At 41.4% G+C, this 16248-nt stretch overlaps 1 protein-coding gene across 4 annotated transcripts in view; it reads right to left on the bottom strand.

Moving 5' to 3' along the window:
- Positions 1-16248, bottom strand: part of TOP2B (DNA topoisomerase II beta) — a 683650-nt gene that overhangs the window by 558339 nt on the left and 109063 nt on the right. For all 4 annotated transcript variants that reach the window (XM_086942134.1, XM_086942133.1, XM_086942135.1 and 1 more), the window contains exon 2: positions 2484-2678. In XM_086942134.1, the coding sequence (XP_086798260.1) occupies positions 2484-2678 (195 nt within the window). The remainder of the gene's footprint in view (positions 1-2483; positions 2679-16248) is intronic.

The following is a 16248-nucleotide window of genomic DNA, read 5'->3' as shown; positions in this document are numbered from 1 at the left end:
ACTCTAAAGCTCCACTCTCCACTCTGAAGCTCCACTCTGAAGCTCCACTCTGAAGCTCCACTCTGAAGCTCCACTCTGAAGCTCCACTCTGAAGCTCCACTCTGAAGCTCCACTCTGAAGCTCCACTCTGAAGCTCCACTCTGAAGCTCCACTCTGCAGCTCCACTCTGCAGCTCCACTCTGCAGCTCCACTCTGCAGCTCCACTCTGCAGCTCCACTCTGCAGCTCCACTCTGCAGCTCCACTCTGCAGCTCCACTCTGCAGCTCCACTCTGCAGCTCCACTCTGAAGCTCCACTCTGAAGCTCCACTCTGCACTCTGAATCTCCACTCTGCACTCTGCACGTGCAATTTTGGGTGGGAGACAGGTAAAACAAAGGCATTTTGGCTTAACAAATGAGTCTCCCACCCAAATCGGGTATGGTGGTATGTATGCTATTACCAAGGCTGTCTAACCTTGATTCCACCTCATATCTCTTTCATGAACCACCATACATGTCCTGCCCATTTATTTCACTCATGCATGGGTTTTTTAAATCCCTGCTTTTTCCCTTTGTCAGCGTTTTACCGTCATTTTCTTTATCAGTCTTCACCCCGTTTCGCATGTTAAAATAGAAAAAAACAACATTTAATTCCAGCAAGCGTTCTTCATTGAAAGCCAGTCTAGGCAAAAACGAAAGTAATAAAAAGTGAAACTGACACGCCACTCCACACACAGCAAGCAGCGCGCTCCCGAGGTGAAATCTGACAGCCTCAAAGCGCGCGTCTGCTATGTGTCCACATTCCTAGGTACAGGCCAATACGGGCCACAATAGGTCTGAAGCAGACACCTTCAATGCTCACGCATTGAGGGTAGGTCTGCTCGACCTAAAAATGTGTGGGTTATATCTTTATGGCAAACCCACTTGAAAAAGACCTAAGCATGTGGAGCTGAACTAAAAACATACAATGACTAACAAAAAGATGCAGATAATGTAACATAAGGATCAAGGCCTTTCTTTTAACATTTGATTCAAATGGCCATATACACAGGCCATTATAAACATGCAATCTAAGAGGCAGATGCCTAGTATCTGGTACAGGTGAAGGGTGTAAGGGAAAGATTATTTGTTCTTTTTTCTAAGTCTGTGACTACAGAAGAGGTCACCCTCAGACAAAGTCAATGGATCGTTCATTCATAAACTAAACAGTAAGTGACTACACCACCTGGGTGTGTTCCAGTTTTTTAGCATGTGTGCTTTCATTCACATCTGAAACAACTATTAACTGTGAACACAGCGAGACAAATAAGAAAAAAAAGTAACAATTGTTTTTTTTCCAGCTACAGATGCATAATGGTATATAGAGCTAACTACTTTGTATTTACAGACTTATTCAAATAGACTGGTTGTAAAGGTAAGACTTACACACGCCTTTTTGCATGGGCAAAGGCGATGCACAGACGGTTAGGGGATCCTTGTTTAGCCTGATGAAGGCCCAAGATTCTTATTGGGCTATCAAAGGGGCCTAACCAGGTTTATAGAAAAGATGACCGCCATAATATCTCTATATACATCCTACCGATTTTTTTTTACCCATGCCTCATGTAGCCTTAGAATAAAGGTAACTCTTTTGGTTTTACACGGAGATAGTTTAAACTAAAAATGTTGGAACCCTAACTGCCAATTATTCTATCTCCCTTCCTCTGAGGTTGAGGCCGCCCTTGTGGCAATACCCTATGATGGTGGACGGAAGAGCCAATGATAAAGCATGTCACAACGTGGGTGGGCCTTTTCCGGACAATACATTACAGCTACAATTAAACTAGTCTCAATGATTCACCAAGGCTAATTTGGGTTAAACACATTATTTGAGACGATTAACATATAAAATGCATATTCGAAATAAACGCTGAAACAGACATCCAATAATGCCAATCTCATTACGAATCCCAGACCACTGTATATCTAATAACAGATTTAAGGTATTTTATGTTAAAATAATACTTATTTGGGGAAACCAATCTGAGGATGTTCTCACTCCCACAAAAAGACAAGATATATTTTTATACTAATTCATGATTACCCACAACATATTTTACAAGTATTCAGTTACTTTGCCGATTTGGAGGTGACTGACAAAACATAGCCATATCAGCGTACATTCAAAATACTGTATGGTAAGTGAGCACAAGACATTTCTGTTACCTAGAGAAAATGCCAGAGTTGATGACAAACAACTTTGAATTAAACAGCTTGTTGTCAGCATTTTTTAAATTGGTTTAAATGCAGTCCTAATTCCACACCTGAGCCCAACTGTTTGTTGATGCAGTGTCTTAAGAGTGCTGGCAGTCACCTCATGCCTCAATCTCGAGGCTTTGCTCAGCCTTGCCCAGTTCATACAACTGATGTACTAAAAGTCGTGTCTTCTTCTGTCCATAACACTTTGACAAGCATGAAAAGACAGGAGAAAAACCAATAAAGCTTACATAAGCACAAGGAACGTACCTGGGTTAAATGTTCCACTGACCCGATGTATGTGTCTGGACGGAGTAGGATATGCTCGAGCTGCGTCTTTTTCTGGTAAACTCTCTCAACAGACATCTTCTTGGAGTCATTTTTGTTCTTGTTGGTGTCAGTTTTACTTTTGGCTTCTTCCTCCTCCTCCTTTTTTGCAGCATTGTTCTGATTATCAAACAAAGTCTGTCGATAGAAATAAAAATATAATTATCCAGTTGAGAATTACAGACACATAAGAAAGTTCAAGGAAACTAGCCAGCTCAAAAGGAGTAATAAAGATGTGATTCTCAAAAGCACTTTCTTCAGGTAAAATATTAGGTAACCATAAATCGAAAATATTGATGCTGCAAACATATTTTAGCAGGTAACAGATTTTAAATTTTAACAAATGAAATTATTCACGGGAAAAGGTGCCACTGCAACAAGTTTGCTGCTGCACTCACTAGCACAGTCTGCTCACAGACAAGCTTCTAATAGAGCAAAGGGGCAGCTAGAGCAATAGCAAAGGCAACTTATGTCAGTTCTAGTGCTATTATGAAATGCTATTCGGCTGCCTTCATAGCACTAGTAGATCCTTGTGGCATTTGCAAGCTGAGAAGGATTTTCTCACTGCAGATTTAATGATGGTCCTTGTCCTCACATCACTCTATGACGCCAATGAGTAGTACCCCAGCCACACCATGCAGCAATGTATACAGTGGAACATCTGGAGTAGTCTGATTGCGTTGAACAAATCAAAGTAAAGCATTTTCTTTTGACATTATTAATTTCCCATATAAGAAATTCAGATCCTATAAAAGTTCTTCCCCTCCCCACCGCAAGCATCAAATCCATTTTGAAAACTAATGTATGGCAGTAAACATGAAATATTACATTCGTACCCGTGCAATACAAATAATAATGCAACAAATGCACCTGGAAGCAATGCAGTAATTAAGACAAATGTCTCTGCAATTTGTGGGGTTATCTACCAGAGGGTATAATAATAATTTATAAATACCTGGTGATTCAGAAAAGAAGTGAAAACGAAAGAAGACTTGCATAGTTTAGATGGTAAATTTTAAAGAGTAGAATATTTTACTGAATTTGGTTGGTAAATGAAGATTTGTATGCAAAAAGTCTTGTTAATAATTAAGGTGCCTGCCGCTACACACAAATGGTAAAGCAAAGATCCCCACGAAAAGCTCTGAAAATTCAAAGAGGGTTTGAACATCTAGTGGAGTCAAGGGTAAAACACAGGTCCTTTAAAACAACATATAAATATGTCCTGGACTTCAATCTAGAGCATCTTAATACTAATAAGAAGGCCATTGGCCATCTGTCTAGACGTGTATCGCACAACGTAAATTTATCACCATACGGAATAGTTGGGGCACTCTACAATTTAAATATTATGTCTTCTGACAGAGTAGTAGGCCTTATCTCCAGGTTCTGTGGCAGCAGGTGTTACTTGGAAATATACATAGTGAGTACTACTATTTACCACTAGCGTGTGGAGGCCGGTCATACTAGTGGGTTTCTATCGGACAGAAAAAGTACTTAACTGCTCAGCCCTAGATATACCTGTGGAGAGCCAAGGCCTACTGCAGGAAGTGGCAGTAGGTTAGAACTCTGATATGGAAGGCTTAATGCCCAGTCAGAGTTACAACAAAAGAATGGAACTGTAGTTATAGGAAACAAATATAGGAACGTAAAAATATGGTACTCCACAAGGAAAAATACAGACGTTTCTTGCTCCTTCTGGGTATGAGATACGACGACAAGTATTTACACAAGTGCAAAAACCACAGTTGATGGACAGAATGCAGAACAATGTCTGGGGTGAATGTATGACATTGTTCTGCACTCTGTCCATCAACTGTGGTTATTGCATTTGTCACCCCGAGAGGGATGGGTATGCTCAGACGTGAGTCCCTTGCACTCCACACCACTGGATTCAAGCAAGCCAGGCTGAAGACGGCTGGAATGCCAGAAACCAGTCCTCGGAAGCTTGTTTCTGGTCCAGGGAAGGCATGTTTGGCAGTTCGGGCTGAACTGTTTCCATGAGGCACAGGGTCAGACTGATTTGCATATGGCCAAGTCTGAACTGGGGTGGTGTGGAGGGCAAAAAAACGATGGATTTAGGCCCAGATCTCTGTACTGGGGTGAATGTATGACATTGTTCTGCATTCTGTCCATCAACTATGGGTGTTGACAAGTATTTAGACAGCAAAAAAGTTTTAAATATATATAAACAAACAAACGGTGGCCAATACATTATCCTATGTTGGGAAAATAACAGGGCTACAGCAGACTTGCTCGCCTTTGACCTTACAAGTCTCCAAATCCATACATCAATCAATTATTACTTACTGCCAGATAGTGACAAAGGACACAAAGGATTAGGGGATTGAACCATACATCTTAGTCATGTTATTTTTGTACAGCAAATTATTAGACTTCGAGCTATTGAGGTGTCGAATGGAGTAGTCCTTCAGCTGGAGGCCTTAGCAAAACATCAGGATGGTAATGAATTAACTGATATGAAGTAACTCCTGAACTGCTTACATGAACAGAACCCACTGGGATTCTTGTATTAACGTGCCCCTAGCCCACTGCGTGTCCCCTAGCGTCAGGACACTCTTTAAGTAGCTATATGCTATATAAGCATCTCTCACTCATTCCTAGTCCGAACTTCACATGCTCAGTTCTGTCCACAAAAGAACATGGGCAGTTCGGACTAGAAATGGTCAATTAAGTGAACCGGTCCAGTAAGTAGTTTAATATTTCACTTCAAGTGGGCCATAGATTAAATGTAGTAAAAGTACTACAGTAAACTGCAACTTTCTCTTCTCTGACAGAATCTGCAGGTCCCTTCAAAGGCAGACAACTTAGAATACCTTCCAGTAAAAATCAATGCTGCATGCACAGGCAAATTTCTGAGTGCTAGTGGGCTGCCTGGATTCCGTCGACAGATGGTGTCTAGAGCTGAAAAGTTTACTGTCTACCAGCTTCTATTTGGTGGAGACTTACTGGTTACAGTGCAGCCATAACACAATTGCTGCAGTGGCTAGCCAGTGCAGTAAAAGGCACAATTGTTAACCAGCCTTCTTAGAAGAATTAACTTGTTGGTTCAATCCTAGTTCCTGTAGCCGTTGCTTTCCCAAGCCAGGCCTTCATAGTTCCTGAATGTCAGGTGATGGTTCTTATCCTTGGCAGAGGTGAATAGATAAACGTAACCACTTGCACACACAAAGAAGTACCCACCTCCATGAATTACTTTTAAGAATGGATAATCAATTACTGTATCATGCCAGACCAGACTGTTCTATGTATACCTTTGGAGCTTGGAGTGTACAAGTTGTCTTGCCGCAGCATTATGAATTCTCTGTGAGTACGAAAGAAACTATGAGAGAATGTTCGCACAGCCAATAACCTATAGAATGAGGGAGCTGGTTGTCTGGGTAATCTGTGAAATTCCTAGGTGAGGGAATGGTGTTTGGGTTTAAAATGTGCGTCAAAATGTGTGTCTTGTGACTTGGAAGCCAGGGAACATCTTAAGTCCATGGTCACTTCTAAGCTCCTCACTTCTGTTGACAGCTGGCGTGGTACTCTAAGTTGTTGGGGGCAAGGCTGTAAAAATTATTGTAGTTGTTCAATTTTCCACAAGTGATGATCTCAGTTTTGGGAGAAATGAAATTCAGGAGATTAATTCATATCTATTGGTCAAAGGCTCATGATAATGGTCAGATCCTGAGCAATGAAGAGCATTTGCACTGTCCAGTTTCAAACAATTTGTGTCTGTATAGCTGCAGCACATCAGGTTGAAAGACTGAAAATGGTCTTGTAGGGTGGCTCAAGTAGAAAAAGAGGAGTGGAGCAATGGTTGAATATTGAGGTACATTTGTCTTGATCATGAAAGGAACATGAATGAAAGAAGCACATTCATTCTCCATCTGTTGAGAAGGAAGGAGAGCCAGTCAAGGATTCTTCGCTTTATGAGTGTTAGTCCTACTAGGAGGGAGAAGTAGTTAAGTGCAGTAGTGAATAATGTTGAAAACGTCTGACAGTCGAGCAGAAGAGCAGCAACACAGAGATTTGCATAGAGTCATCCACAGATGTTTTCAGGTCATCCCAAACGGTGTTCAGGGCAGATTCTATGCATCTCCCCAAGTGGAATACAGTTTGTTGGTTAAATAGTAACTTGACCATGCATGGCACATATGGCTCGTATACATTACAAAACATCCAAAATGGTGGATGAACGGTATTAAGCACAGAATATTGTGCCACTCATCAGCTGGAAACTGTGCAGAAGCACAAATGGTTATCTTTAGATGGTGATTGGTAATTAATGAAAGCCTCTGTGGCTCATTTCTCTTCTCGTTCACATTAATGTTTCTGAATGGACAATAATGCAAGAATATCACTGTAAAATTTTTGTGCTGGATGATGTGCCTACTTCAGAAGCATGTACTGCAACCTCTAGCTACTTTAACTTTGAATAGCCACACACTGCTGAATTGATACAACGTTCACTATGATCTTCTATTTGTCTGTTCTTCCTATGCCAATTGCATGCAGGTACACCGCATGCATGGTGGAACACTTTGCCAAATACCTCAAAATGAAATACATTCTCTTAGTCACAGGGTTCTATCCTAATTTGATTCTGAGATTTATTTGTGCCCCTGTACACAAAACTCACTTTTTTAACCAAGTGATTAGATTGAGTTGCCCCTGACCATAACTACCGTTTGACAATAATCCATGACCACATGTGGGAGACTCTTGTTACGACAATCGTACTCTTTCCACAACATACTTGGTGGACCAGGTTCACTGGTTTCATCACCAGTTCTTGCACTTTGTAAGTGAATGTTACTTTTGAACTATGCCATTTAAATCGCACACATTCCTCACTTCGACCACACATCTTATTACAGAATGTTTTCCTTTTGACCACACCAGTTTTCCTTATTATGGTGACCGTGTACACTCTGGGACCACCAGTGACCCCATTAGATCCCAGGATACACTATCGGGTGATATTTTTGCCGTACAAATCTGTGTAACATAACATTCATTGATTTCCTGCTCTTTTTTAGCTCTTTACCATTCACGTTCGTCAGCAGAACTTATCAAACTAAAATTCACATTTGGGTTTTGACAATTCCAGATTTGAGAGGAAAAAGACTATTTGCTTGCTCCAAAATGAAATCAAAGTGTGTAGCCATCATTTCCATTCTATTTTATCAGACTGCTACAAGCTCCTTTTCATGGTCTGCTTTGACAGTGCAGCAGTTGCCAGACAATTATGTGAGCATAACTAGAAAGGGGTTTTGGCTCAGTCCACATGTTGAGAGCCGGGAGTACATGTTTTGACTGGGCAGAAGTGGAGCGCTGCCACAAAAAGCTGTTATTTTTATTATCTATCTGCCTACATTCAGGGCACACACATGACACTGGAATGTTATTAAAGTGTCTTAGATAACTAGATAAGCAGCACAGTTGGGAGGAGTGCACGCATTAACCTACATAGATTCTTAGTCTGGCTTGAAAGTGCACAGTTACCTGACCTCTTATCCTTCACTAATGTTATTCTACACGTGTTTGCTTCCCCACAAATACATATTCATCCCCATGCTATTTACCTGTAATGCTTTACATTACCATATAGCATTCCTTTAAAGCCAGAACTATTGGAATTGTTAGTACTTGTTCTCCAAATGTATTTACCAAGTTGAATAGCCAGCCATCAGCATCTAAACTACAAAAAACTTGGCCCACCCCATTAACAATTACAACCCTTGAAGCAGTTACAGCCACCTTGAAGCTAAACGTCCTTCATTTCCACATAGGAAACTAATGTGGTTCGCTTGGACATTGAAAACTAATCGGAGAGAAAAGAAAACATGACCTTAAAGCCCCCTTACTCAGGTAGAAAATAGTGTATGGTTCTTGCAACAAAAAAAAGGGGGGGGGGGGTGGACGACTCCATAGCAGTTGTCTGCCTGATGAGAATTTCTTTTGAAAAAGAATACCATTCCACTTGCTCCTGGCTCACTACTACCAATGAAGAGAACGGAGGACATGGTAAGCTTGACATTTCAGTTTACTGTATGATGGCACCATAGGTCCATGAGGTACTTTTGCAGTGACCTTGTGTTAAGATGTAGTAGAGTGGAAAATAATATATGTGCAGGACAAAACGTGAGCCTCAGCAGTTCCAATACCGGACATGCTGGTGGCAGGTGTTTGACTTGGAGAAAGCCATTTCATTTTAGAAATAAAAACAGTCCTCTGGCTGTAAGCATTTTCCGGGTTCCAAAATACTGGATTTTCTGTACTGTAACCAAGATTGCTTCATTGAGATTGAGCTGGAGACCTAGGTTTGCATCGCTGATGCGGTCTTTTGTAATCCTGGTGAGCTGTTAAAGGAGAAACATTTTACTAGTTCATACATTTTATGTGGCAGTTATCTAAGTAAAGATAGATGAAAATTGTGTTCCCACTGAGGTGAGCTGACACTACCACCCTGCAATTAGAGACGTCACGGGTAGACTTAAAACTGAAAAGCAAAAAATCCAGAATGTAGTTACTTTGTGCTACTGGAACAGGAACACACCCTGAAGATCTAATGTGCATAATCAAGCCGCTTAATAGTAATAAAAGAAGATCAAGCGAAGGGTTAGTGTTTTGAACATCTCATTTGTTAGCGGATCTCTTGAAGAAAGGTTACTCTACTGGAGTTTGCAGCAAAGTCTGCATCTCCTGCTTCCGACTACCCTAGTGGATGTCTTAATTTGCTGTGGTCCAAACATTGGTGGAAGGAGTTGCCTTCAAAGTATAGCAATTTACATAATGCTCAGCCCCATCTGTCATTTGAGACGTCTGAACCAGAACGCAAGCAACCCAGGACTGGTTTGCCCTAGTAACACTGGAACAAACTCATGCAAGAATAATGAGCTCTAACTAGGGCAAAACTTGCCCTAGGTTGCGTGTGTTCCGATTCAGAGAGGGCCTGGCATATTCAGGATGGACTATTCTCATTGGAGCAAGGTCAAGACACTGGCTGGGTCCAAACTGAGGTTGCATGGTCTGCAAAATAATGATGGATTGGGATGCCGCCCGAGTAATTAGCAGTGACCTATATTAATCCAAGCATTCAATCCATCACGTTTTTGTATAATTTACATGAAAGTATCATTGCAATAGCTCTAAGCAACGCTGCCACACCCTCTTCTTGGCCTTAAAATGTGTTCAAAATATTGCATCTTTCAGTGATATGTTCAGCAAACATATGCCTAGATTCCCACTGGATGCACTCCTAACTACCAAGGGGCATAAAAGCACTAGCCACCTTTGATGCATTGGACAAAAAGAGTATCTTGTTTGGCAGTCATTTTTCATTTTAAATGATTTTGCAGCTTTTGATGAAGTCTGAATTTAGATCTCCAAGGCTGGAGAACTAGAAGAAGCTGTTTACATTCTGTGTGCTGTTCAAGTGTTATACGAACAGCATGGTTTGAAGCACATGCATGACGATGGCAAAGTTTGCTGCACAACTGACAAAACGCCATACAATTATATCTATGGTGAAATCGAGAAGACAGTCTAACGTATTTGTACAAGACCCCGGTGCCTTCTACTTGTCGAAGAGAGCTATGTGTTGGAGCCCAGTGTACCCAGAGTGTGAAAATGCTCGTCAGTTAATGGGGGTGATGAGTAACTTTCTTCAGGATGCCCTATGAAGAAATAGTCTCCCTCAGTTGAAGAGCAAATTAGAGAAGATTCTTTTGGAGGAGTTAACTTTTTCCTTGCACTCCAACCCTGTGAGTCTGTAATCATTTCTGTGCAGTCTTCAAAGATGAATTTCTAAGTGAAGCACTTGCTGTAAATCCGGACATCTATATTTGGCTCGAAAGCAAATCCCTCACAGATGAGTGACAAGCATTCATGCGCACAATCCTGGATGGGTTTCTTGGCAGCATGTGCCGTCTGGCCATTGAATGCTTTCAAGTCAAAATAATAATTCTGTTGAAGATAAAGAGGTTGCCAAAAGCCCTGTGGAACTTTATACTAATTTACCAAACATCTAAAGCCTGAGATGGATATTCGGCATTGGGGGAAAAGTAATGTTTTTTATGAAGAAGATCTTGAAGTCAGATCTGCAGTGGCAATTAATTTCAAAATGTGGTAACCTTTGTAAGAGAAAGATTCTCAACTTCTGTAAATACCCTTGATTTTTTGGGTACAAGCACCTCTGCTTTAAGCCCTCTTTGGCATATAACAGAAAAAAATCTCTCTTAATGTAGGAAGGTGCCTTGGTCGAAAGGCTTTATAGGTCAAAGAAGTGGACGGTCTTGAACATTATCCTTGGAGTGACTTCTAGGAAATGATATGGCAATGTCTAAGCAACGTATGTACTATTCCTGCTTCAGCATTCTTGAGTAACAAAGGCTGCTTCTTAGGCAGCCAACATACATGCCATTGCAGCAATCCATCGTAGATCCAACAATTACTTTACCAGAGTGTATCCATCCTTTTTGTCCTGTACCGTGGGTTAAAACGTGCACGGCAGCTTCAAGTAACAAATACAAGGGATGGTACACTAATTTGATGTTTCATAGACAACCGAGTGTGCATTGTAACACCCAAGGTCTTAAACTTCCGCAAAGTGAGAGTTGAATAGGTTTTGACTGTGAATCATTTAAATGGAAGAACCAGCTTTGAAACCTTTTTGAGCATGCAAACACAAGCTTGTTTTTTATTGCCATTACACGTGGGGAAGCTCGCAAGCATTCAAGACTTCAAAGCACAAATTAACTATTTTGTGACAATGAATCTTTTCATATGCACCTAATAACTAAAAGAATACTTTCTATTTATCATTAGCATAATTGTGAAACCCCAAGGTAGCAAAAGCTTGTGAAAGGGTTATAAGCATATGCGGATGGGGCGAAAGTGATGACAACCGACGCACTCCACAGGTTATAGTAGTACGGTATGCCTCACACAGACGCCAGCGGAACACTCTTATGCAAGTGACGTCAACCTAGTTCATCGAGCCTTCCGATCTCATGACTATAGTTAACTTTTCCAGCAAGAGCTTATTATCAAAACAGACAACTGCTCACTCACCATCATTAGTCGTGCCCTACTCACTTTGATTAGGACACTCTCAGGGATATCTGCTAGTGCTGACTGTGTGCCCCATCGAAGGCGAAAACTATTTTCGATAATCACATTTGAATGCCTTGGATCCCATTTAGAACTAGATCATTGCATGTACAGAACAGTGATATGTGACAAACAAATTAGCCAGTCAAAAGAGATTTTCTTCGCTAAGACTGATCATATAGGCTTCGTGTCCGAGCTTCGGTCTAGAATTCTCAGAGGATTAGCACAGAGTAATTCCATCTCTGATATATTTAGTTAAATCCACAAAAAAGTCTTGGATATAAATTAAATTCCTTCAATACACCCTTCTTTCTTCCACAAGCTTTTTTTTAAGGTGGGAATCGTAAGATTTAGACCACAGGGCTCTAGGGTAAACGTAGGCTTTCTGAAATTCCACATGAAGTAGAGCGTGGACAATAGCAGAGTCCTACAAATTTCTATCTAAGTTAGTTCGTCACAACCTAACTTAGATATGAGGTGGTCAATATCGGACAGACACGCTCTTGGATGGTTGTCAACTATTTTATAAGGGCATAGGTCGAAAGTATGACCATCGCTTGTTAACTATCTTCTTTGTAGAATGCAGAACACTCCATATTCTTCAGCTCATCAAGTCTTGAGACACTCTGGTCCGAATGAGACTATAATCCTAGACTACAACTTTTTGTGTAACTGCAACATTCTCACCATGATGTACTAAGCAACTGTGTACTGGGGAGATCTTTCAAATAGATAAAAACATCTTACAGAGTTTATCACCTAAATAAAGTAATTGATTTAAAAGTTATATAATATACAGTTTTAAAAACTAATTTGAACAGAGTTAATACTTTTAAAGAAGCTGACTGAGTTGTCAGATGCAGCTCACTGGTTAAAACAAAAAAAAACATCTTACCAATGCAGAGTTAAGGGTCTTTGGCTGCCTTACTGTAAAGATTTTCAATCAAGAAACCTACGAGGTATCTTGTTTAATTCATGAATGTCAATGTAGGTTCAGGGGGACATTTTCAAGTTAACCGTAGAGCGTCAATTATTTTAACATTTTTATCACTTGGCCATCAAGACAATTGAGTAGATTCCACTATCCTGGGTATAATTTGGACGCCTTTGTTGATGCATTAGAGCATTATATAAACTACAAATGCAGACACAAAGTGTTTGACTCACTTTTAAGCGGATCCTCGCTGCACTATCGAAGGGCGGGTTAGCCGGTCACATCCAGGCACATGTCAAGCAAACATGATGTGTTCAGTTCAGGCTTTTGGAGCCTAAGGGCGGGAATGACTAATCAGGGATGCTCCGATTTCTATAGACCATCGAGGCTCATTGAAATAGATGTCCACAAGTGGTTGGCAACTTTAATCGAATGACACGCGTCACAAACTTGGCTTCCACACTGCGTAATCCTGTGCAAATCACCCTATCTTCGCGTCCAAACCAAAACCAGGCCATTAAACAGCCATTTTAAGTGCAAAAGCACACAGTTTTTGTTTTAATTCTGCTGCAAGGGCAAGAAATTCCGTTAGTCACTTCCTGGTCCAAATGAAGCAATCTGCAGGGTACGTGCTTCCTAAGAGAGAGGGGCTCGCGGAGCTTCAAGGCTGCGGCCAGCATGAGACCAATGGTTGGGTTGACCTATAGCTCAACCCAAGAGAGACTCTCCTAACACCAAAGTCACGCACCAAAGATGCCGTAAACAGAATATGTGTTACCACCTACTGTACTCGCAGCAATGAAATCAGAAGGATTGTGAATAACAACTGAAAACTTATCTCGGACGATCTGGAATTGGTTGATCACCCTATGCATTCATTTAAAAAGGGCCAAATAGTACATGACCATGTGATCCGCTTACTCCTTGAGCCTCCGCCACAACCTTCCATTCAAACTTTATGGCACCTACCTGATTGTGGGTCACTACAAATGGGGCTGGTTCAAAGCATGCAGTCTAACCATCGAAAAAAGGCAACTGAGTTACAAACAACACACTACTGACATAATTTACGCTATCATTTGCCCATGCAATCAGATGTATATAGGACAAACACGCCAGAAAGTAAAGGTCTGCATCTTATAACATTGTAGCAGGGTCAGATGTGGCACCGTTAGCGGTGTATTTTCAGACACTGAGTCATTCACCAGGGAGTTTTAAGTGGGTGGTCCTCGAAAAGGTCTCATTGGGACATTAACTCAGTCCTCAATGTTCGGGAGTGCAAAAGGATACATTCTTTAGATATCCCTTGGGCAAAACGTCATCCCTCACGCTGACATCCGCTCCATCGGGCTGGCAATGTCAGCATTCAGCGGCGGATTGGGCAACATGCTGCTCCGGCGCGTGCATGTTGACCTCTCTGCAGTCTCATTTAATCAGACAACGAAACAGCCCCACTCGCCAGAGATGCGGGGACTTCGACAGAGCGAGGAGGTAGGTATCTTGCTCAGCACCTGTCTTTGTCCTTGATTAAGCTCTGTGTCTATACTCCGAGGAAATGCTTGAGACTAACTACCTTTACCTGGGTCTCCTCACTAGATCGTTTCAGGATTTATTCCGTTCTGACGCTTTTGAGTAATTATGCCTCTTTTCCTTCATCCGTGATCAAGAATATATACAGAGTAAGTTTAACACTTTCAGGTCGCTTGGGACGTTAATTTACATTTTTTACGTCCAAGATTATACAGTTGCCGATACATTTTCAATATTTATTTACAGCACGTATAAAGCCACAACTCCAATGCAAGTGCTCACCTCCATGACACAGGAGCCTATAGGCCCACATTCTCAGGCTTTCCCACCAGATTTTTCTAGGTGGCACTAGGGGTAACATGCATTGCATTCTTTTGACCAATTAATTATACTTATGTTTTCCATCACCTGAAACAATAAGGCCAATATATTTTTAAACCATACCTAGGTGTGTCCACATGTCCTGACGAAGGTCCTACTCTTAAGGATCTAAATTCCCTGTACACACTATTGGGGTTGAAACGTCAATGATCTCATTTGTTTTCACGTACAGATAACAATTGATTTACTGTGTCATCAGAATGCTATGTTCTTTTATGCATATTTAGCCTTTAAAGTGTCTGGCTAAATCAGTAGTTGATGTAAATACTGCACATTGTCTTTCCTTTTCTGACAACCCTCACTAGCGCACATCTTTGAGCACTACTTTCTTCCCCTTTGGAGCACCTTATTATAACTACGTAGATATTTGTGCAAAAACTGAATATGAATGTAAACATGTTGCAATATAAATAAATTGGAAACATTGAATTATTTAAGGTGAGGTTGGGTTTAGTGTTGAATATATTTCCACTGTGACCACCTCATTTTGTACCGCATATGACCCAGGTTCAGTGGATGTTTGGGTTCGCCCATTGTTCAGTAACTCTGAATAGAATCATCGGCATATGAAGTTGGCATTTTTCTGAATACTTTGTAGATATAAGGAACGCCAGGGGTAAGACTATTAATGTCCAGAGAAGCATTTGTTTGCATGGTTTACAATAATGCACCGGGGCAGAAATTAAGTGGGCAGCAGACAGAAAGCGTGAAGCTCTGGGCCCAATTTTTGCAGCACTAATGCCCTTGTTTGACCAGACGACAAACTAACAACGAAGATAAGTTATCCACCAATCCTGTGAGCAGCCCGGGGCTGAACGTGTACACATGCACGATAACCTGTGGGCCCATTCAGATAAAAGGTGCTAGCTGACCCCAAATGTACCAGCGTCATCGGATGCGACTGGGAGCAGGCACTTGGTCAGACCACTCCATGAGGGCGTAGACCGCTTCTTCAGTTTCTGAAAGGCACAAACCAAACTAACCCGAGGATAGGGGCTGCCGTCTTCATTTTCAGTAGTTTAGAACCGTTACTTCAAAATTGAATGGGTTCTGACGAAATGTCAGTCGAACCAATGCTACTATTTTTCCCCTCTGAATGGGGTTTACCCGGATAAAAAAAAAACACCTGATTAAAGTCTTTCTTGAAGTAGAATTCCTTTCTTCCACAAGTCGACAAACAAAGTTTTGCAAAAGCAATAATGGAACATAACAAGCGTTAGCAATGCCAAAAGTCTGTCAGCCAAATCCAGGCCAAGTTTTTTATTTTTATATTTTACTATCCAACTCCAAGGAGCCGTGTTTGCGTCCATTAAGACTAATGGCAGCCATACCATTGTAAGGGTCTCTCTCTAGCACTTTGCCAACCGATTTGGAAGTGAGCTCCATTGCACAGCAACTGGAGAAAGGGGCGCCGTCAGTTAAGGGTCACAACCGAAGCCTCTCCCGCCCCTTTGAGCAGATGCATGTAGCAGCGTATTCAAGTATTGTGCGCCAATTGTTGCTAGCAGCAGCACCACAGCCATGAACACACCACCTGACACGCTGAAGAGCACTTGTTACCAGCAGCACTCTGGCATCTGCTGATCAGTAACGAAGTATAGCCGGCAGCGCAGTGAGTTCATTTTACTGCATAAGGATTGGCCACAGCACAGAACATGTCTGCAGCACACAGATCTACACACACTCGCAGCAGTCAGCCAGACCTTGCCGAGAAATCAATGGAACTTTGTTTTCAATTTTATAAAT

The sequence above is a fragment of the Lissotriton vulgaris genome, chromosome 10 (genome assembly GCF_964263255.1).
Source record: "Lissotriton vulgaris chromosome 10, aLisVul1.2, whole genome shotgun sequence".
Lineage (NCBI taxonomy): Eukaryota > Metazoa > Chordata > Amphibia > Caudata > Salamandridae > Lissotriton > Lissotriton vulgaris.
Note: the sequence above shows the minus strand (reverse complement) of the source record. Positions and strands in the feature narration are given on the sequence as shown.